Here is a 22,434-nt window from a genome sequence, read left to right on the forward strand (position 1 = left end):
GCAGTTCTTTTTACTCACCGGGCGGACGCGTGAGCCCGAGTTCCGGGGTTCCGCCACCAGGCAGCAGTTAGTCTCTCTTCTGTACGGGACGGGCTGGCCTGCCTGCCGCCCTACCCTCGGCGGGGCCTTCGGCGCAGCTATGGTTGTGCTGCACGTGAAGAGAGGCGACGAGAGCCAGTTCTTGCTGCAGGCGCCCGGGAGCACTGAGCTGGAGGAGCTCACGATTCAGGTGACCCGCGTCTACAATGGGCGTCTGAAGGTGCAGCGGCTCTGCACAGGTACTGCTGGAGCACAGGGGAAGGAGTGGGGAGGGCTCAGGGTTTGAGGATTTGGGAAGAGTTGCAGTAACCTGGGGGTTGGGGAAGGAGCATCAGAGATGACCCAGGATGAAAGACCAGCAACTGGAGAAATCCAGGCGAGTCTGGAACTCTCGACTCAGAGATGGGCAGCGGGGAAGCCAAGTGCGGCCCAGCCAGGATTTGGCGTTGGGCCCGGGCCCGAGGGCAGTGGGAGGGAGCCGAAAGACCCCAGCAGAACCACGGAGTTAGCAAGTGGGAGGGTGGTGTAGTAGCCGCGGGGAGGGGATTGTCAAGTGAACTCCTTTTTAAGACTTTGAGTGCTTGGGTCCTAGCCTTGAGACCGCCCGTCAACAGCGAGAGACCCTGGGAGAGCCTTGGTGTTGTTTTCTGTCTCCTAGGAAACATGTGTTACGCGTGTTATAATTGCGTTCTAGACAATGCCTTAAAACCTGTTATATTTTCTCCTAATTAAATTTAACTGCTTTCAAAACAGGCTCAATATTAGATGACATTTTAAAAGTAAAGCATTTAGGGAGAGAAAATTCCGGGTCTTCTTTAACATTGTACGTTGAAAGTGTAGTGCAGGTTATTACGGTTTTGTGGGTGAATTTAGAACCCGGATGTACTCTACAGGTGTCATTGCCAGTCAGCACTATAGTGCTCTGCTATAGGACGATGAGGGTGCGTCACCTCAGCCCCTCTCCCAAGTGCCTAGTGTGCAAATGGAAAGTGGCTGTGAACGTCCCATCCCCTTCCACCATTTATCGTGTTGTATGTGTTGTTGCAGGTCACATATATTCCCAGTATTATAGAAACACACAGTTCTTAGTGTCTTCCTCACAGGAAGGGCAGGCAATATAACATGGTTCAAAGTGTGTGTGTGTGTGTGTGTGTGTGTGTGTGTAGGTCTATACATATAAATATGTATATTTATAAATATTTATTATATATTCTGGTGTAGATTTGAACACGTATGAGATAGGAAAATATAAGATCATTCAATTGAATAGTAAACATGAAGTGAATGTCCTCATTTTGAGGGCTAGTTGCTGTCGTAGCCTCTATTGCTGTGATTAGATACAATCCTTTAAAAGTCACTTTAAATGTTCAGCCTCTCAAAGTCCAAACCTCTCTAAAATATCAGTCTCATGATCAGGTTCCTGTAAAGTCAACAAGTTAACAGCTTTCTTATTCCAAGAGGGAAGGACTAGGTTCAGTAACATTCAAGTCAAAGCAAAGCCAAGCTCCAGCACTGGAGACAACAGTGACAGACGTTTGGGACTCTGCTCTTCTAGGCTCCACCCTGCTCCGCCATCCAAAGCACACAGAACACATCTCATATCTGAAGCTGGCTCCACTCCACAGCTGCTCCTGTCCTTGATTGCCACCTTCACCAGTGGCACCAGTTGCCTCCTGGCCTCGCTTCAGGGTCTCACCTGCCACATGATGCCAAGCTTGAGCCTCTCTTCGTGATCCCTTCAATGCTGGGGTTTCCCAGCAGCTGCACCTTCACCCATAGCCTGTCTTGGCCTCTTCCTGTTACCAGTCTCCACTGTCCACCATAAACCCCTTCATGTCCTCAGAAACTAGTGCCATGTGGTTTCTGCACTACCAAGTTTGGATGCAGGCATGAGATGGAGCTTTGGCTCCTTTGGACTGAAGCTTGTAGACAGATGTTTCTGTCCTGCCCAGTCCCACAGCTGTTCAGTCCCAAATAAACACACAGAGGCGTATATTGATTATAAACTGTTTGGCTTATTGCTCAGGCTTATTATTAACCAGCTCTTAGAACTTAAATTAACCCATACTTCTTGTCTATGCTTAGCCATGTGGCTTGGTACCTTTTCTTAGTGAAGCCTCCTCGTCTTGCTTCCTCTGAATCTGTCTTTGACTGCTGACCCCTGAGGAAGCATTTCCCAGAAGAGCGTTTTGCCTCGATGGTGTTGGTATCTTCTTATCCATGGCTGATTGAGCTGTGATTCACTCCAGCCAAGGGGTTCTGGTCTCTTGATAACCACAGCTCATTTCTCAGGTCCGGCTGACTAGAACCACAGGGTCTTCATACAAATTATCATGTGAGTGACCCAGATCGCGTCTTTGTTTCCCTCTGAATTTTCACGAGCCAGACCTCCATTGTCTGCATTGCTCTTGGGACTCATATCTCAGGTTCCCACATCAGCCCATTAAGCTCTGAGCTTAAGCATCAATGGCTCGTCCAGCACAAAGCACATTAACATTCTTGTCCCCAAACATGGCTAGGTCTGTCCTGAGACTCCAGGATGCTGATACCAGGTTCTGTCTTTGGTAACTATCTATAGCTGTGGGGAAAAACCAACTTGGGGAGGAAAGGGTTTGTTTCTTTTTTGACGGTTTTGTCTGTGAAGGGCAGTCAGGACAGGAACCTGGAGACAGGAACTGGAGCAGAGGCCATAGAGGAAGACTCCTTCCCTCAGACTTTTTTATGCCACTTGGGACCATCTGCCCATGGGTGGCACCACCCAAAGTGTGCTGGGCCTTCCCATGTCAATCAAATGTGTGTCCTACAACTTGTCTATAGGCAATCTGATAGAGGTCTTTTCTCTGCTGAGGTTCCTTCTTCCTAGATAGTAAGTGCCAAGTTGACAAAAACCAGCCAGGACAATTGCCTTAAATCCTTCCCAGTGATTTATCTAAATTGCTTATGAAGTGTTTGTGTAAAGTTTTATGAGATAATGTATGCGTGTGTGTGTATGGTGTGTGTGTGTGTGTGCATGTATGCGTGTGTAACTTGTATTGTATGACCTTGTGTTTTTGAGACAGGGTCTCATTGGTCTGTGCAGCTGGCTGTGAAGCACCCCCAGGGGTGCCAGCTCTCTCCTCACCCCTATAGTCCTGCCCCAGTACAAAGGTTTTAAGTGTTTTTTACATGAGTTCAGGGATCCAAGTCAGCGCCTCATGCTTACAAAGCAAGCATTTTACCAAGTGAGCCTCTTTGTACGATTCTCATACAACGTTAGCCGGATGCTCTCATCAAGCCTCGGATCATAGCTCTGATATTAGGAAGGTGGGCAAGTTTAAGCAACTGTCCTGCCTCTTTCACGAGCTTCCATTAAATGGGGTCATCTGAGATTCTCCTTGGAAAATGGCAAAGCCATGTGGTGGGCTGTGTGGTTAGGCATGCGCTTTAAATGACCGTTAATCTTTTAACTCCTGAGCACAGAGCCTTAATGTATGTGTGGGGGGTGGGGGTCTGAAGCTCACTGTGCTTCCACTGCCTGCGGGTGAATCAGTGCCTTTGTCCAGGATGAAGAAAGGTCTGACACACAGCTAGTGGTGTAGTTAAAATAGTGAACTAAAGGGGCAGACCTGAGACCTAGGAGCACGCACACATGCGAGTCTGGCTGTGAGTGATCCCAGTCAGGAGTGGCTGCCCTCTCTTGTTTTTCAGAGATGGAAGAGCTGGCAGAACACGGTGTGTTCCTCCCCCCTAATATGCAAGGGCTGACGGAGGAGCAGATTCAGGAGCTGAAGCTGAAGGATGAGTGGGGAGAGAAGTGCGTGCCTAGTGGGGGCTCTGTCTTTAAGAAGGACGACATCGGACGGAGGAACGGGCAAGGTGATCGACTTTCCCCCTCCTGCCTTTGCACGTGAAGGCAGTTCTTTATGGGCCAGCAAGATGGCTCCGCAGTAAGAGTGGCATATAAACCTGACGGCTTGAGACTGAGCCCCAGAACCGAGTCCACGCACGTACCCTGGCACACACAAGTGCGCCCACATCGCGTAAAAGCATTTTTAATGCACATCTGGAAAACTCTGCGCTGTGAACCTCCTGTGCTAACCCCATCCAGGCCTGCCTGCTCCTGTCGAGTGGCCTCCTTCACGGGGTAGATGAGCCATGCCAATTTGCCATTTCCGTCCAGAAATGGACGAGCGCAGAACCATGCTCCCTAAATCCAGGGGCGCTGTCTCCACTGTGCTTAGCTCTAAGCTCGGGAGTTAGGATTGGTGTTGTATGCCACATTTGGACAGTGCTCAGGTACAATAAAGTTTTGTGGGTCAAGCGGGCACACATGTTATAATCCTAGCACTCAGGAGCTTAAGGCAAGAAGATTGGGGCATCCAGTCCAGTCTGGGAACAGAGAGAGACCCTGACTCAAAACAAGCATGCATGCGTACATACATACATACATACAGTTTTATTTCCTTGAGCCATCCCAGCCATGTACTGCCTTATGCCTGCGTTTGAGCCACTATGACAGGGTTGAGTCACAGCTGTGTTGCCTGAGAGGCCTGGAATTCTTCTGTTCCCTTTGTTGGCGCTGTCCTCTCGGTGGTTCCTCTGACCTGGCTTTGTAGCCGTCACCAGACTGCATAAAAGCTGCTGCGGACTTCTCCCCTTGCGGGGAACTCTGCCTAGCCCCCCACATCTATGTCCCTCTTGTCAATTCCAGGCTCACACTCGTGTCTCGGGTTCCCCGGTTCAGGCAGGAGAGTTCAAGAACACCCGGGATTTTGAAAGAGGCCATGTGTTTGACAATTGTCTGTCCTTTTTTTCCTAATAGCTCCAAATGAGAAAATGAAGCAGGTTTTAAAGAAGACGGTGGAAGAAGCCAAAGCGATCGTGTCTAAGGTCAGCTTCTCAGGAGGGTGGGCGCCCCTGAGATGCGTGCCTTAGCGCCAGCCCACATCCCGTCCCACTGCTCTCCGCTCCCCACCTTTCTGCTGCTCTTTCATTTCCAGTTTTCTCTTTTCTTTCTCTGCTTCCCAGTGGCAAAGCAAAAAAAAAAAAAAAAAAAAAAAAAAAAACCTATTTGAGGGACCCTGGCTCCTCCTTTGCATGACGATGACAGGGAGCAAACAAAGTGTTTATCGTCTTCCATCAATGCAGGCTCCCCCATACAATTTGGAAAGCTAAGCAGAGGAGTTTTTACTGTAGCCCACAGATGCAGGGTTGGTAGAGACGCTCACTATAGAGCAGTATTTCTGTAATCATCTCCAGCCTTTACATACAGCCTGTTTCACAGAAGGAACACAATACCGTGAGAGGGAGAGGTGCTCCCCTGGATAGAAAGAATTCAGGGATACTTACCTGGGGCTGGAGAGCCAGCTCAGTGGATGAAGGTGCCTGACAAGCTAACTTCGAGAGGCCTGAGCTTGATTTCAGGCCCCACATGGGGTCAGAGAGCACTGACTCCCACAAATTGTCCTCTTACGTCCCCCCCCCCCCGCCATGTGCTATAGCACACACACAACAAATAAATGTAAAAACCCTTAGTATGTCACTTACCACATTTATCCACATGTAGCAGTCGCTGCCCCCACATTTGCATGTCTTGACATCACTGCCTGTCCTACACTCCCAGATTCACCCCACAAACTGTACTTCTAAGCATTCCCCAAGCTCTTAGCTAATCTTTTTTTTTTTTAATTCATTCTATTTCTGAGACTTTTATGTACAGCCTTGGCCAGCATGGTACTCAGTTGTAGCCCGAACAGACCTTGAACCCATGGCAGTCCTGCCTCAGCTTCCTGAGGGCTAGGGTTACAGATGTGCAGCTCTGTACCCCTGCTCAGTCTTTGAGGGACCCATGGAAAGCTGTTGTGTGTGACGTGAAGTCCCCGAAGTGTCACCAGCGCCTTCTGGTGTGCCAGGATCCGGGAGCAAACAGTAGATGCATGCTTTATGTGGCTCTTTCCTGTGTTCTCTTCAGAGCCTTCTGGCTGATGTCCCTCTAATTTGGTCCATGTTGTACCCACTGCAGCTCGGGATCCGTTTCCTAACACGTGGTGGACTCTGGTTCCCCCTTTCCACTCCCACCTGCCCAAGGCCGTACCTGTCCTAGGCAGCCTGCTCCATCTCCGGCTCTTCGTCCCCTCCTCCCAACTATCCTGCTGGGTGTGGGTCTGCCCTGAGCATTGCAGACCTCTCTGGTGTCCCTCACAGTCTGCTTCTGGCCTGGGCCATCGTGTCCTCAACTCAGCCCTGAAGTGGGCAGCAGTCACCTGGGAAGCAGCAACGCTCTGGTCCCTTCTGTGGCTGTGTTGGCAGGGTCTCTGGGGGCCTCATATGAAAACCGGCTGGGTGTTTATTGACTTTTGCCTGGTTCACTTTCAGAAACAAGTGGAAGCTGGAGTCTTTGTTACCATGGAGATGGTGAAAGATGCCCTGGACCAGCTTCGAGGGGCGGTGATGATCGTTTATCCCATGGGGCTACCACCATACGATCCCATCCGAATGGAATTTGAAAATAAAGAAGATCTGTCAGGAACTCAGGTATGCTTGGAGGTTGTGGGGCGAGGAAGGCGCTGGAGCCTGCCTGTGCCTGAAGGTCCCCCCGCCAGGCTCCAGGGTGGGACGCGTGTGCCTTCCCTCTTCAAGCCAGTTCCTTGTGCTTGTACGACTGACCCCAGGCAGCACTGGAAGTCATTCAGGAGTCGGAAGCGCAGCTGTGGTGGGCTGCCAAGGAGCTGAGGAGGACGAAGAAACTCTCCGACTATGTGGGGAGGAATGAGAAGACCAAAATCATCGTCAAGATCCAGCAGGTGTGTGAGCAGAGGCTTCTGCTTTATGAGTTGTGTTGTGTGTTCACCTTCGGCTCAATGAAGCCTAGTCAGTGTTGTGTGTTCACCTTCGGCTCGATGAAGCCTCGTCAGTGTTGTGTGTTCGCCTTCGGCTCGATGAAGCCTAGTCAGTGTTGTGTGTTCGCCTTCGGCTCGATGAAGCCTCATCAGTGTTGTGTGTTCGCCTTCGGCTCGATGAAGCCTCGTCAGTGTTGTGTGTTCGCCTTCGGCTCGATGAAGTCTCGTCAGTGTTGTGTGTTCGCCTTCGGCTCGATGAAGTCTCGTCAGTGTTGTGTGTTCACCTTCGGCTCGATGAAGTCTCGTCAGTGTTGTGTGTTCGCCTTCGGCTCGATGAAGTTTTACAGAAAATCTAAATGATTTTTAAACCTGTGCATACTCTCAGCCCTATTGGCCCCAGTTTAAAGTAGAAATTTCCTTTTTGTAATATCTCAACCAAAAAAGCAGGTCTACATGCAAAAATGTTCCTGGTAATGGAAAATTCAGCCAAGACATATTCTAGGGCTTCTGAGGCTGCTGGTGTTCCGTGCTGAGAAGGGCTGGAGGTGTAGGGAGCGTCCAGCTGAGGTATCTCCACTTAGGTGCTCCTTTTCTGTGGAGTTTTGGGAACAAGGCCTGTAGATTTCTGTTTCTCAGGCTGTGGCTCTAAACGCCCTCCCATCCACCCTGGGTTCGCAGTGGGTTCCTTGGAAATGGCCATGGTAGAGATGGCATCCACCACAAGTCCAGAGCCCCAGCAGTGCTGGTGCCCATGCTGCATGGTGGCATCTCGGCCTGCTGACTTCGCTGTTGACGGAGACAGTTACAAAATAAGCACGTAAAATGTTCCCATGTCCCCTGCACAAAGAATGTCTCAGACTCCAGTTTGCTCTGTGTTTGCCTTTCAGAGGGGCCAGGGTGCACCAGCCCGGGAGCCGATCATTAGCAGTGAGGAGCATAAGCAGCTAATGTTGTTCTATCATAGAAGACAGGAGGAGCTCAAGGTAGTCGGAGGGATGGTTGGGCTGGGGGAGGGTGGGGTCGGGGAGGGCAGAGCTAGACACAGAGCTGGAGCTGCAGCCTGCATCCCATGTCTCACCCGTGGGCGGGGTCCTATGACGACCACACAATGTTAGGAATGGCCTTTCTGGGCTCTCCAAGGCTGTCATGGACCCTGGAGGGTCCTGCTGGCATGGGGGGAGGTGTGGTGCAGGAAGTGACCCAGACCTTCCTCAGTCTACATGAACCACTCTCCTGAGATGCCATCCTGAGTAAAGCATGTTTGTTTCCAGAAACTGGAAGAAAATGATGACGACTCCTGTCTGAACTCTCCGTGGGCCGACACCACGGCTTTGAAACGACATTTTCACGGGGTAAAAGATATAAAGTGGCGACCCAGATGAGGCCATCAGAGCCACCAGCCCACCTTCCCAGGGCAAAATATTATAAATACTATAAAAGACATAGATGTTTCTATTTTCCAGTTTCTTTTAGTTTGTATTTTTGAAGTAAGGCATTCGTGGTTTTAGAACTTAATAAATACATACTCAAGAGAAACTGTATAGCTCATTCTCAGTCTAGGACAGTTGTGTGGCGTCTAAGGATGTTCTCTGGGGCGCAACAAAGCTTTGCGGGTGGACTTGTGTGGCATCTAAGGATGCTCTCTGGGATGCACCGAAGCTTCGCAGGTGGACTTGTGTGGCATCTAAGGATGCTCTCTGGGGCGCACCGAAGCTTCGCAGGTGGACTTGCACCCATATCCTTAGCTTCCTTGTCTTGTGTTCTCATGTGTTGAAGAGGACCTGAGCGTTTCCTCGGTTTTCTCTGCAAGATGAAATACAGCGGACGTGGAACTTGACCGCAGTGGCCACTAGAGGCTGCCAGCTGCAGGCTCGTCTTTGAGATGAGTGGAGAGGGATGGAGTCTGCTTTAAGGCAGGAGGGCAGCCGCTTTGAACTCCGGATGCATGTCAGATATTCTGCATATCAGATGTTTATATTAGTATTCATAACAATAGCAAGATCACAGTTAATGAAGTAGCAACGAAATACTTTTATGGTTGGGGTCACCACAACATGAGGAACTGCTTTAAAGGATTGCAACATTAGAAAAGTTGAGAACCAGTGCTCTAGGATAAACCCACTCACAGATCTGACCCAGGGGTCAGCTTGGCTCCTGGTTGGTGCCCCCGCCACCACCGCAGTCTTATCTGCCAGGAGGAGAGGCCGCCTGTGTTGTAGGTTGGTGGGCAGCTGTGCATAGCTAGGCTATGCATCCTGGCATCTCGATTCTATAGTTAACCTTTCAAGTCTCCTTCACTAGAACAAGACAGGAGAAGGGGCCCTGACCCTGGTGCAGAGCTGCTCCTCCTAGTGCAGTGCTACTGTTCCTGGCGTGCGCTCTGACCCTAGTGCAGAGTGGCTCTTCCTGGCGCGCGCTCTGACCCTAGTGCAGAGTGGCTCTTCCTGGCGCGCGCTCTGACCCTAGTGCAGTGCTACTGTTCCTGGCGTGCGCTCTGACCCTAGTGCAGTGCTACTGTTCCTGGCGTGCGCTCTGACCCTGGTGCAGAGTGGCTCTTCCTGGCGCGCGCTCTGACCCTAGTGCAGTGCTACTGTTCCTGGCGCGCGCTCTGACCCTAGTGCAGTGCTACTGTTCCTGGCGTGCGCTCTGACCCTAGTGCAGTGCTACTGTTCCTGGCGTGCGCTCTGACCCTGGTGCAGAGTGGCTCTTCCTGGCGCGCGCTCTGACCCTAGTGCAGTGCTACTGTTCCTGGCGTGCGCTCTGACCCTGGTGCAGAGTGGCTCTTCCTGGCGTGCGCTCTTACCCTGGTGCAGAGTGGCTCTTCCTGGCGTGCGCTCTGACCCTGGTGCAGAGTGGTTCTTCCTGGCATGCGCTCTGACCCTGGTGCAGAGTGGCTCTTCCTGGCGTGCGCTCTGACCCTGGTGCAGAGTGGCTCTTCCTGGCGTGCGCTCTGACCCTAGTGCAGTGCTACTGTTCCTGGCGTGCGCTCTGACCCTGGTGCAGAGTGGCTCTTCCTGGCATGGCCTGACCAAGTCCACGCTCAGCTTCCTGTTCTCCCTGTGCTACTGTTCACACCCTTGGGACTGATGACGACAGGTTTGGGCAGCTGTGTTGGCTCCGTGACCCCCTGCAGAACATACTGGTTCACCGGTCCTTTTCTTTTTAAACTCATTGTTCCCCCGAACCACTACCTGCCCCAAACCTGGTCCTATCCACAAATAAGTACACCCCAGACTTCTCTCTGTAGCTAGACATGCCCTAGAGACACACTCACCCTTCACCTTGGCCTCCAGGATATTGGCCCAGTTAAGAGGAAATTCTCCCTGCTCCCTGTAAGGGAGAGGAAGCACACTACTGTTCCCTTCCCTGGCCTTCCTGTTCCACTGCTCCTCCCACCTCAGTACCCAGGCTTCCCACCATAGCCTTGAAAGGAGTTGTGGGAGCCAGTGGAGGTGCCCCAAGTGAAGGTAGCCTGGGGACAGGTTCTGCCTACACAAAGGCAATCTTCTCCTGGAGCCAGCATCCCACATCTGTGATGAAGCCAAGCTACTTGTTCTCCTGCCTGGATGCATTATCAGAACACACTGACTCACATAGCATCATTCGCCTACATGAATTTGAGCCCCAAACCTTGAGGTTCTCCCAGAGGCGGTGGCCTCTGCCCTCTTCTGTCTGCCATCACCAAGCTACCAACCTGGTGGCTGCTCAGGACTGGCCTCTGATAGGCTGCTTTCTAGAGCCAAACGTAGCTGCCCATGCTTTATGGTTCTGCTATTTTGATTGACCAGATTTTGTAAAAACCAAATTTGTTTCTATTTCCCCTTACTTTGATTATAATTTTAAGTTTCTCTGTGAAATGCTTTGGACTTGGATGACATTTGCTCTTAGAACCTCTGATTGTATCTGGGGAGCCTGCTGTCTTTACATGTCTTTGCCCATGTATAGTCTGTGTGTAGAAGGTTCATGTTCAGGATTGTATGGAAGAGTGAGTCAAGGCATGTAATCACAGCAGCACTTTTTGGGAACTGCGTCAGTGTGCCTTGGAACTGGGGTCAGTGCCACCAGATGTGGTGCTGTCCATGGCCCTGACAGTGGCATTTGCTTCATGTGGCCCTCCTGAGCCCCACTTCTTGCTCTAAGGGAATAATCAGCTGAAGTGGGGTTCCTGGCATTCTCCCACCTCTGTGGGGTACACTACACAACCCTCTCATCCTGTCTGCTTCATACCCTGCTGAGCGCCAAGTGCTCAGGACAGCAGCTCACTGAAGTACCCAGAGTGGAGTGACCCCTCCATAGCCATCCATAAAGGGGCCTACTGGCTGTCACTCCACTGTGTTCACCCACCTTGTGCCTTATCCCGGTCATATAGCTGATGAGGTTAGAACCCGGTACTCTCTGAGAGACTCCCAGCAGACTGTCAGCCTAACTCCAAGTCTTGTTTCTTTGTGATCCAGTACAGCTTTGGGTCATCACAAAAGGGAAGAAAGTAGCCCTTACATACACCAGCTGACTATAGCTCTGTATAACCAAGGATGCTATCAACACCACTTCAATTTGACAGCACTTAAAATTCTTTAAACCCTCCAACTGCTAGTGAGGCAGTTTGAATGTTTATTGACCCCATAATCTCATAGGGAGCAGCACGATTTGTTGGAGTGGGTATGGCCTTGTTGGAGAAGGGTGTCACTGTGGGACAGACTCTGAGGGTTCCTGTGCTCAGGATACTACCCAGAGTGTCAGTCAACTTCCTGTTCCAAGATTGTAGGACTCTTAGCTGCTCCTCCAGTGACACATCTGCCTGCAAGCCACCATGCTCCCTGTCCTGAGACAATGGACTGGATCTCTGAAACTGTAAGCAAGTCCCAATTAAATGTTTTCTTTGTAAGAGTTGCCATGATCATGGTGTCTCTTCACAGTAATAGAAACCCTAAGACAGAAGTTGGTACCAGAGACTGGGGTATTGCTGTGACAGGCCTGACCATGTTTTTGTTTGGAGGAATTTGGACTTTGGTACTTTGGGTTTGGAAAGCAGTGGGATTCTTTAAGTGCTGCTTAATGGGCCATGCTAGTAGGAGCATGGAAGACTGGTTCTGAAGGTGATTTGAACTGTGAGGATCAAGAGGTTTCAGAGGAGAAGAATGTTACTATGTGTTAGTATGTGGCCTGGAGGCTGGTCTTGTGATATTTTGATGAAGAAAGTGGCTGCCTTTGGCCTTTGTCCAAAGTGTCTACGTGAGGCTAAAGTGAAGAGTTTAGATTAATTCTGTTGGGAGAAGAAATTTCCAAACAGCCTAGTGTAGACTCTGTGGTGTGGTTATTAGTGGTAACGCTAATGTGATGGATAGGAGCAAAATGATCACGATAAAGTGCAAGATGGAAATTCTGAGCAGAAAAAGAGCAACCAGAAGTGGAATGGAGCTAAATTCTGTATTCAAGGAGATACATGGATTAAGGCATGAAATATAGGCAGTGGAGACCTCAGGGAGAGATCCCGCCCAGCTTAGCTTCTAACCTGTGAAAAGGAGCTGAACAAAAGCTTAAAACCAGGTGTGGTGGGGGTACACATTTAATCCCAGCACTGGGAAGGCAGGGGCTGGCAGATCTGAGTTTGGGGCCAGCCTGGTCTACAGAACACGTTTTGAGACAACCAAGCCTAGGCAGTGAAGGACAGAAAGATGATGATGATGTAACTGAACAAGAGCCCCCATGTTCCAGCTCCAGTAAACAGCAGAACTTGGCAGCTTCAGCCACATGGTTCTGGCTTTAGGCTGAACAGAAGGAAGGAATTGTGGAATAAAGACGCTAAGGCCAGGCATGTGTCAGGGTGTCCCTGAATGGAGACCCAGAGAGGCCATTGCACGAAGCTCATGAAGCTGTGAAGTTGAAACCTGGATTGCCTTGGACGCCCCAAGATGCTGGAGATGCCAGAGCTGTGGGATACCTGCCAGAGAGCCGCTAACAGGGAGTGGAGCCAGCCCAAGAGAAATAAGTGTGCTGCTATCAACACAGCCGGAAGGAGTTGGAGATGCAGAGTTTGAAGTGTGCCCAGCTGGTTTGCAGTCATGTTCTGGTCCAGTGTTTCCTCGCTATGCTCCCTTCCCTGCACTTTGGAATGTATATTCTGTGCCATTGTATGTTGGTAGTATGTGATCTGCTTCTTGGTTTTGATTTTTACCAATGATTACAGTTAAGAGATTGCATGACTCTCAGAAAAGACTTTGAACTTTGGACTTTAAAATGTTGTTGAAACTGTGATAGACCATGGGAACTTTTGAAATTGAACTAAATGAATTTTGCTATTATGGTGTTGTTGCAAGCTTCTGGGGCCAGGGAGTAGAATGTGGTAGTTTGAATGTAATTGTCCCCTGTTGACTGAGGTTTCTGTCCTGCCCAATCCTGTAGCTGTTTAGCCCCAAAGAATCACAAGAGGGCTACATTAATTATAAACTGATTGGCCTATTAGCTCAGACTTCTTATTAACTCTTAAAGCATATATTAGCCCATAATACTTGTCTGTGTTAAACACGTGGTTCGGTACCTTTTTCGGCGAGACAGTCACATCTTGCTTGCTCTATCTCTGGCTTCTTCTCTGTCTGGGTGACGCCAACAGACTGAATCTTTTCTCTTCCCAGAATTCTCATTGCCATGCCTCTACTTCCTGCCTGGCTGCCATCGACCCTCCTGTACTTCCTGCCTGGCCAATCAGCATTTTATTAAAAATAATTCAAGTGACAGGATAAAAGCCCATTGTCCCACAGCAGTCCCCATAATCTCATAGGCAGCAGCACTACTAGGAAATATGGCCTTGTTGGAGGAAGTGTGTCATTGTAGGGCAGGCTTTGAGGGTTCCTATGCTCAGGATACCACCCAGTGTGTTAGTCGACTTCTTGTTGCCTGCAAGTTGTAGGACTCTCAGCTATTTCTCCAACACCCCATCTGCCTCCATGCCACCATGGACTGAACCTCTGAAACTGTAAGCGAACCCACGCAATTAAATATTTTCTTTATAAGAGTTGCTGTGGTCATGGTGTCTCTTCACAATAATAGAAACACTAAGACAACTAACATCTGTCTAACCAAGGTTCTGTCACAAGATCACTAGGTTACTTTGCTGCAGGGAGTGTGCCAACCAGCTTGTAATTAAATGCCATGTGCTTAGGTATATGCTTTGAGTCTTGGCCCTGTGACTCCTCATCCAGAGCCTGAGCAGCAACCCTTCCAGAGACAGCAAGACTAGATTCTGTAACATGAGGGCCTGTTCATTGGGGTTTCTGTCCCACCCAGTCCCCCAGCCATTTAGTCCCAGAGAAAATCACACAGAGAGTCTACATTAGGTTATAAAACTGATTGGCCCATTGTCTCAGGCTTCTTATTAGCTCTTATCACTTATATTAACCCATTATTCTTATCTATGTTAGCCACATGACTTGGTACCTTTATCAGGGGGGCAGGTCACATCCTGTTTCTTTGGTGTTCTGTGCAGGACTGGGAGGAATGGGCTTCCTCCTTCCCAGAATTCTCCTGTTCTCATTGCCCCACCTCTACTTCCTATCTGGTTGACCTGCCTATACTTCCTGCCTGGCCAATCAGCGTTTATTTAAAACATGATTGACAGAATACAGACAATTCTCCCGCACCAGATTCCAGGACCTTCCAGAGACAGGGAGATGAGATTCCAGGATCCTTCCAGAGATGGTGAGATGAGATTTCAGGACCTTTCTGCATGACAGAGGGCTCAGGGAGCATTGATGGTTCCTAACACATATGCCTAGTACCTTACAATCACTTGGGAATCCAATTCTAGAGACTTATGATACCTCTGGCTTCAGTGGACACCTAACTCACTCTCTCTCTCTCTCTTTCTCTCTCTCTCCCTCTTTTTCTCTCTCTCTCTGTCTTAGATCTTCAAAGTATTTGAAATGATGTATTCTTCTTTTATAATTTCTAGTACCTACAATACATATGTAATGACAGAAACTCCCACAGTCATCTCGGGCTCAGAGCTGACCTGGGTAAAAAGCAAAGTCACATACGGTAGAGCAATGAGAGAGGAAAAGCCTGGAACCACAGCACTCAGGGCCGCCTTTGTCCAGCTTTCCTGGACTATCAGGAGCCCAGCTTCCTCTCACCATGCTGTGCCCACCCCTGAAGTGCCTCACAAGGAGACAGAGAGAAGCCAGACGGGAGTGGACAGAATTGCGTAGGACTGTAGCAAACAAAGACGCGACGTTGCGGGGGTGCTGTGCTCCAGCACTGAAAGGCTGAAGAGGGACACTTCACAAGAGTTCAGCTCTCGAGTCGTGGCCTCTTACGACGCCATGTTGTCAGGTCATTCACCATTCCAGGATCCGTTTCTCTCCTGGCAGCTCTGATGCCGTTGCCCTTACTCCAAGTGCAGTCCTCCCATCTGCACCCAGAGAGACTGCGTCTCAGTTTCTTCCTGTTGATAAAATTCTCTGACCAAAGAAAGCAGCTTAACCGAGTAAAGGCTTATTGTAGCTCAATTCCAGGCTGTCATCCATCACATGGGGAGGCCAAGGCAGCAGGAGCTTAAAGCAGCTGGTCACGTGACTGCAACCAGGAACTGAACAATCAGTGCATCTCAGCTTATACAGCCAGGACTTCCTGCTTAGGGAATGGTGCCAGTGGGTGGGTCTTCCTGCCTTAACAGGGTCAAGATATGTCCCCAGGGACAGCCTTAGAGGTGCATCTTTTGGATTTTAGATTTTATTATATTGACAACACGAACCATCAGACTAGGATTGTAGCTCAGAGGTACAGCACTTGGCTAGCATGTACAATGGCCCAAAGCTGAAAAAAGTTAGACAAATGAATGGTATCCAATATAAACAATTTTTAAAATGCAACAATAAGGATCAGCTCAAATTTTAAAATGATCCAGCCAGCAGTGGTGGTGCACGCCTTTAATCCCAGCACTCAAGGAGGCAGAGGCAGGCGGATCTCTGTGAGTTGGAAGTCAGCTTGGCCTGCAGAGTTCCAGGACAACCAGAGCTGCACAGAGAAACCTTGCATAGAAAAAGAAAACAAAACAAAAGATCCAAGGAGTTATTGAAGTAGAAATAACATTTATTGGATGACTAGCTGAGTAGCGCTTACTAAGCTAGATCCCATCCCCTTTTCCCCAGGGCCTTGATAGAATGGAAATCCATGGAGTGGAGAAAGCCCTGCTGATGAAGCTCTGGAAAATCCCCCTTTGAGAGGAACAGATGGTGTTGTCTCCCTGACAACGGTAAGGGCCAGAATTTGAAGGTGTTGATGGATCCCTCTCACAGGAGAGTGACTAGCATGACATCCAGACACCTCCTGGGCTGGAACTGTAGGGAGCTGACAATGGCAGCTGTGCCTGGGAGAGGAGCTTTTCTAGAACACTCTGTACCGACTCGACGATGGTGACGGACCTGTGGCCCTGTCCCTGTGGACTATGTCGGGAAAAACCACAGTGTAGTGAAGTGTGGGCACATGGAAGTCTTCCCAGAGCCCAAGGTAGTCAGCCATCTTGGCAGGGTCTACCTTGCCAGGAGGCCCTACCGCCAGTACGCTCCCCTTGATCTCCTTAGGGTCACATTCCTCGGACACTGAACATGTCAACCTGACATATCATCTTCAGCTGCCAAGCGCAGAAAAGGGCATTGTCCTCACTGACAAGGTGGATTTCACCTCTCACACTTGACTTTCAAGACCTTGAGTGAATCTTGCTGAAATAAATGTTCACCTTTGGGTTTGGTCCAAGTGTGTGAGGTTTTGGTGCCAACAGTGTTTCTCTTTCTTTCTTTTAGAGGAATATTAAGAGTGACTGAAAAGCGGATTTAGAGTGAAAGGCATCATTCACCGTGTCTTATAAAATGGAAGGGTGAACGCTATAATATTTCTTAGGGAAGTGGATTTAAAGAAAATGAGATTCAGAGCCCAGGGCCATTTATTGCAATGTGACGTCAGTGTCCTTGTGCGCCTCTCCCTGTTCAAGCCTGAGCAGGCAGCAGGTGGTGAAGATCAGGGTGACCAGCACCCGGGACTTCCCAGGATTGGTTCCCAGGCTTGGCACTCCAGAGCCTGGGTTGTAGAAAAGCCCCTACCCCAATGGTCTAGGAAGCCCAGTCACCCTAGTGGGGCAACGATAGCTGCAAAAAGTGCTTCCCAGACCCCACCAAAACCTGGCAGGGCGGGGGACCACATTTCCTAGTAACCATCCTCACGTGGTGTCTACATCATGTGCTGGATCAAGTTCCAAATGCAGCTGTGTACAAGAGCTTGAGAGATATCACCCCAATTCTAAACTCACTGGGGGACACTTGTCACCTTCAGGACCAAGACAGGTGCAGTCAGCACCAGGGCCGTGTGGCAGCTTTAGATGGCTGTGGCCACTAACCCAGAGGAAGGGCTCACAACCATTCACACATCATTTCTCTTTGACTGGATGTTTCGAGTTCCTGCCACCCTACCTCCCTACTACAACAGACAGTAATCTAGAATTGAGACCTCACCCGTTCCCCCTCTAAGCTGTTTTTATCACAGCCACAGAAATGAAACTAAAGCATCTTCTAAGGTCAGATTCTGGGTGGACAAGGATTGGGAGCAGAGGTGCCTATTCTGCTGAGTCTTTGCTGGGTTCTGTCCAGCGCCCCTGAGCAAAAATGTCTGTGAGCACGCCTGCTCCACTTTTCTGGTTAGCCCATGGGTGGACAGCGAGTCTACTCAGCCGCCAGTTCATATGCCTGGAGTCTCTGCTCTGCCCCGCCCTCCCGTGGCACACTGCCCCCGTCCTCCCATGGCACCACTGCCCCCCCCGCCCTCCCGTGGCACCACTGCCCCCCCCCGCCCTCCCGTGGCACCACTGCCCCCGCCCTCCCATGGCACCACTGCCCCCATCCTCCCATGACAGCACTGCCCCCGTCCTCCTGTGGCACTACTGCCCCCGCCCTCCCGTCACAGCACTGGACAATCTTGCTCTCCAGTGACTGCTCGTCTCCCACGTGCGTGCACACCACGGCCATCAGCCTCTTCCTTGTCACCTTCAGTGACTTAGAAGCCACTGTTCATTCACATGCAGCTCCAGCCAAAGCTCCCAGGACACTGCTGACACAAAGACCCATGTCAACTCCTGTCAGTCTTGCTGTGTGGCTAATGACGCCTTGTTCCGTGAAGCACAGAGCACCTGTCAAAGCCTGGCTTGCTCACTGACTTTTCCCATCCTGTAAAAAGCCTAGCCATTCACTTCCTCTTTCCTGTAACTTCAGGGCTCAGAGGCGGTGGTGTGCAGTTCACAGATCCTGGAGAAACCGCTTGGGACAGGACAGCATCCCCAAAGCTGACGTATGGTGGATGCCCGAGGGCTCTCCATTTGCTGTCCCCGTGGGAGTCAGAGATGCAGGGTGAGGGTAGCAGGTGGTCAAGGTGGCCAAGGACCTGTTAGCCATTGCTTAGGGTCAAGCACCCTGCTGCAGAATAGGCCCACATAATGAGCATGTGGAAGCCCAGGTCGGAGGTAGGCAGGGCTCTAGCTGCTGAAGATGTGGATCCACAGGGCACACACCCCCAAAGTACATCTCAGCATCTTTTCGTATGAAATGATGTCTAGCCATGTTACCCAAACTTATGGACTCACGTTATGTCTGCTCCTGCCTCAGCCTCCTGAGTAGCTGGACCACAAGCACGTGCCGTGATGCCTAATCACTCAGGATTCTCAGTGACTCGGGGAGAGTTGTGGAATCCATCTTTTTAGGCATCCTGAACCATTGAAAAGCCTTGGGCAGAGGCTGCACATGGCCTCCAGCAAAGGCCAGTGGGGCTTGGTCAGAGAAAGTCTGAGGATGGAAAGTCAAACCCACCGAGACAACCTAGCTCGATGGTCCCAGAACCCTGTTCTCTCCTCAGCACGTCCCAGGAGCCGCATGTTGTCTCTGCTGTGTTCTCTTCTCATGTGACCCCTGGTGTCACTGCGCCCTGGTGTCTACCCACACAGCTGGCGGGGTGAGGTGGGCATGGACAGAAGGTAAAAGACAGAGCGCAGAGGCCAGGAGAATGAAACAGAGCAACTGTGAGCCACGTCCTAAGAACCATGTCCTAGGAGAATGGCCCCACCCACCCTCATCCCCAGCCAGCCTCTGCCATCATCTCTGCCTGGTGGTGCTCTCTCAGGGTAGCACCCATAGCCCTCCTATGGGCTCTGTCTCTGACTTCCTTGACTGGAGCTCCTGAGAGCTGAGGGGTCCCTGGATATCTGACTCCTAGTGTGAAATGGGGGAGTCAAGTGCTGGGAGCCAGGGGACCAGCTCAGTCCCAAGAGTAGCCAGGCATCTCAGAGATGACTCCTCTCCTGTCTGAAATGCAGGCACACCAGCTTCTCTCACCCCCTTGCCCGCCCCTTCCGCGTGGTCTCACGGATTCTGGTCTGAAGGCAATGAGTGCTGAGTGTGGGTTCCCTGCCATCCCAACTTCGTTTGCTCAGTCAGATACCCAGGTTCTGAGAACAGAACACCACAGTGATGCAGACACTGACTTCCAAGGACGACCTTTCCTTCTCTAGGTGAACTGATCCAGAAATGAGCCACTCTGGATGGGCTGTCTCCCATGGTGATGCTGAGGCAGGTGAGTTAAAGACAGACCAGGCAATTCTGAAGGGTTTGAGGTAGGAACAATGTTGAAATGGGGTGCAGTAGAGATCAGGTGATGCTGAGGTTGGGGTAAGGGTGAGATGGAGACCAGGGGATGCTGAGGTTGGGGTAAGGGTGAGATGGAGACCAGGGGATGCTGAGGTTGGGGTAAGGGTGAGATGGAGACCAGGGGATGCTGAGGTGCTCTTTCCCTCCAGTCAAGACTCTGAGGGTTGTTCTCCCTTACAGGTCCCCACCTTTTCTCTACTCACCACGATGGTGCCATCTCTCTTCCCAGGTCCTAAGCTCAGTGTCTGACACAAGCAGAGCTTGGCAGTTAGTAGAATAAGTAAATGACTAACAAAAAGATGAATGGAACTGGGTGGTGGTGGCACACGCCTTTAATCCTAGCACTCGGGGAGGCAGAGGCTGGCAGATCTCTGTGAGTTCAAGACCGCCTGATTTACAGAGTGAGTTCCAGGACAGCCCGAGATACACAGAGAAACCCTGTCTCGACAAACAACAACAACAAAAGATAAATGGACATAGACAAGGGAGGAAGGGGAGAGGAAGCTGCCAACCTGGTAGCCTGGCTTTGTCTTAATGTGTGGAGTTGGGGTGCTTGGAAAGAACCACTAATCCAAGAGTTCATCAATGGGGTCAGTATCTACCAGATTTAGCACATGATGCCCAAGTACTAAGTATGAAAATAATTAAAACGTTGATAGAAAACAGGGCCATGGGTATGTATGGAAGAATTGGCTGTGGTTGAGGGTAACACAGGAGAACACTTACTAAACGTGTTCAAGGCTCTATGTTAAGCCTCAGTGCCCCATTCCAATAATAATAATAATAAATAATAATAACAACAACAATAATAAGACAGGCATGGTGATGCACATCTTTGATCCAGGAGGCAGGGGCAGAGGCAAGCAGATCTGTATGATCTGGATGAGTTCAAGGTCAGCCAGACCAACATAGCGAGAGCCTGTCTTGACTAACAAAGGGGGGCTAGAGAGATGGATAAAGGGCACTTGCTGCTCTTCCAGAGGTTCTGTGCTTGGGCCCCAGCACCCACATGGTGACTCACAACCATTTGTAGCTCCAGATCAAAGGGATTCAACACCCTCGCCCTCTTCTGACCTTCACAGGCACCAGGCATACACTTAGTACATAAACATACATGCAAACAAAACACTCTATATAAAATAAAATACCCTTTTTTAAATTTAAAAAAAAATCACCTTTAGCTAGTCTGAGTTCAGGCACTATTGCAAACATGCACACACACACACACACACACACACACACACAACCATGCCAAATTCCAACACAAAGGTGTATCACATTCCCTCTGTAGCAGCTCAGTGCAGGCAGCGCAGGGCTCTGCAGCATGTCATCGGTCTTGCCTAAAGGGGCTTTGTAAAGAGCTCCCCACACCCTCTGCCTCTGAAGCAACTATTTGTGTAACTGTTGAAAACTATTTACACAAAACCACAAAAACATCACTTAAGAGTCGCTGGAAATTGCCCTGAGGGTGTAGAGTAAATGGAAAAACTTTTCCAAGAAAAACAAAACAACAACAAAAAGTCCCACTGATCTCAGTAGGGACAGGGTCAGCCTGTAGCAGGGACCACTGATGACCTCCCTGCTTCCTGTCACTGGAGCTGTACCCTGGACAGCGCAACCAGGAAGATGGGGTTCCCTCTCCCCCAGACGCCAGTCCAGGGCTGTGGTTTCATCCTGTCAGGGCAGACAACTGGAAAGCCGTATAGCTCCATGTCATAGACAACCTACATTGGGTGAGCACAGTTGAGAGACCAGGACTCTCCCAACACCCCCCCCCCCCACCTCCCAATCTCTGCCAGGCTTTGGGCTGCTCCTGAGGTATTTATCATCCTCAGACAAGCTCTGCTGGGAGCACAGGTCGTGGGCAGAGAGAGTGAGAAAACCTGGGACTGCCACCCCAGCCCTCCTTCAGCGCTCTCTGCCGATTGGTACCACTCTGGGAGAGATGTCGCATCTCTGTTCCTGGACACTGGAGAGAACTTCTGCTTCAAGACAGAGGCCACCCTGCTGGTTCTGCTGTAGGGGGCTGACTTCATCTGGAACCGAGCCTGGCAAAGTGCTTGCTTTAGGACTCTCGTGAGCCACGGTGACGGAATAAGGAAGCAAGCCAAGGCTAGCAACTCCAAGGTACCAGTAGCAACAAGTGGGTCTGTAGCCCCACCAGAACTCAGAGGATCATGGGAAGAGGCAGCTAAGAAGGGCCCCTAGGGAGTCGTCTGTCCCCAAAGGGTAGAAACCTGTGCACAGGCCCTGGGCTGCACCCATGGTGTGATGTGTGTGTTACTTCACAGCCTCCTATAAAAGCACAGCATGGTGACATTTTATCACTTCTCCTTCCCGATCCATCTAAGAATAAGTTGCCCCAGGGCCAATGAGATGGCTCAATAGGTAAGACCCCGACCCTTGATAATCCCTGGACCACACATATTGACAGGAGAGAATTGACTCCTGCAAATTGACCTCTGACCTCTACATGCACACTGTGGCAGGTGCACACACACAAAGTGAATGAATAAGATTTTAACTGGGAGAAAAGGAGACACTGTCTCTGTGTACAAGCTGGGTGACTGGAGACTCCAGAGGAAAAGTTGTCAGCTCACGTGATTCCCCCTCAGCTGACCAGCACCCACCTGACTTTCCCAGGGTCTGGCAGCACTGGGTCAGAGCTCAAGTTCTAAGGAAGGAAGTTTGGGAGCTCAGAGCAGAGAGGCAACTCACCGGGTTCGCAAATTCTTCACAGATGAGTTAACACATTCTCTCTCAAGTTCATTGTTAGTAGGGAGAGAGCATTTTCCTTTCTCTTTCAGTGAGGTAATGTCATCTGTTCATACATGCCCCTAATTGGACTCCCTCCCTTCCGCAGAAAGGACACGAGTCTTTTCCAGGTCAGATCTGTG

At 50.3% G+C, this 22,434-nt stretch overlaps 1 protein-coding gene across 3 annotated transcripts; it reads left to right on the forward strand.

Annotated features, from left to right (window-relative positions):
• Positions 1-28: 28 nt before the first annotated feature.
• Cfap298 (cilia and flagella associated protein 298) lies at positions 29-16,607 on the forward strand. 3 transcript variants are annotated; one of them, XM_048422645.3, is made up of 9 exons: positions 31-278; positions 3,727-3,894; positions 4,841-4,908; positions 6,394-6,552; positions 6,690-6,821; positions 7,745-7,840; positions 8,129-8,209; positions 16,004-16,107; positions 16,436-16,607. In XM_048422645.3, exons 1-8 carry the CDS (start codon positions 140-142, stop codon positions 16,073-16,075), a joined length of 915 nt encoding a protein of 304 aa, XP_048278602.1. In that variant the 5' UTR covers positions 31-139; the 3' UTR covers positions 16,076-16,107; positions 16,436-16,607. The 3 variants fall into 3 exon arrangements, with proteins under 3 accessions (XP_048278604.1, XP_048278602.1, XP_085541896.1); XM_048422647.2 differs by lacking the exon at positions 3,727-3,894 and having other exon boundaries at positions 29-278; XM_085685770.2 differs by lacking the exons at positions 16,004-16,107; positions 16,436-16,607 and having other exon boundaries at positions 33-278; positions 8,129-8,393.
• The last annotated feature ends 5,827 nt before the right edge of the window (positions 16,608-22,434 follow it).

This window comes from Myodes glareolus, chromosome 2 (genome assembly GCF_982192425.1).
Source record: "Myodes glareolus chromosome 2, mMyoGla1.1, whole genome shotgun sequence".
Taxonomy (NCBI): domain Eukaryota; kingdom Metazoa; phylum Chordata; class Mammalia; order Rodentia; family Cricetidae; genus Myodes; species Myodes glareolus.

Bases quoted from the DNA above. Each gene is read 5' to 3' on its own strand.
- Cfap298 (XM_048422645.3), top strand. From the start codon at position 140: ATGGTTGTGCTGCACGTGAAGAGAGGCGACGAGAGCCAGTTCTTGCTG. The intron at 279-3,726 runs GTACTGCTGGAG...CTTGTTTTTCAG, and splicing joins GGTGCAGCGGCTCTGCACAG to AGATGGAAGAGCTGGCAGAA. The intron at 4,909-6,393 runs GTCAGCTTCTCA...GTTCACTTTCAG, and splicing joins CCAAAGCGATCGTGTCTAAG to AAACAAGTGGAAGCTGGAGT.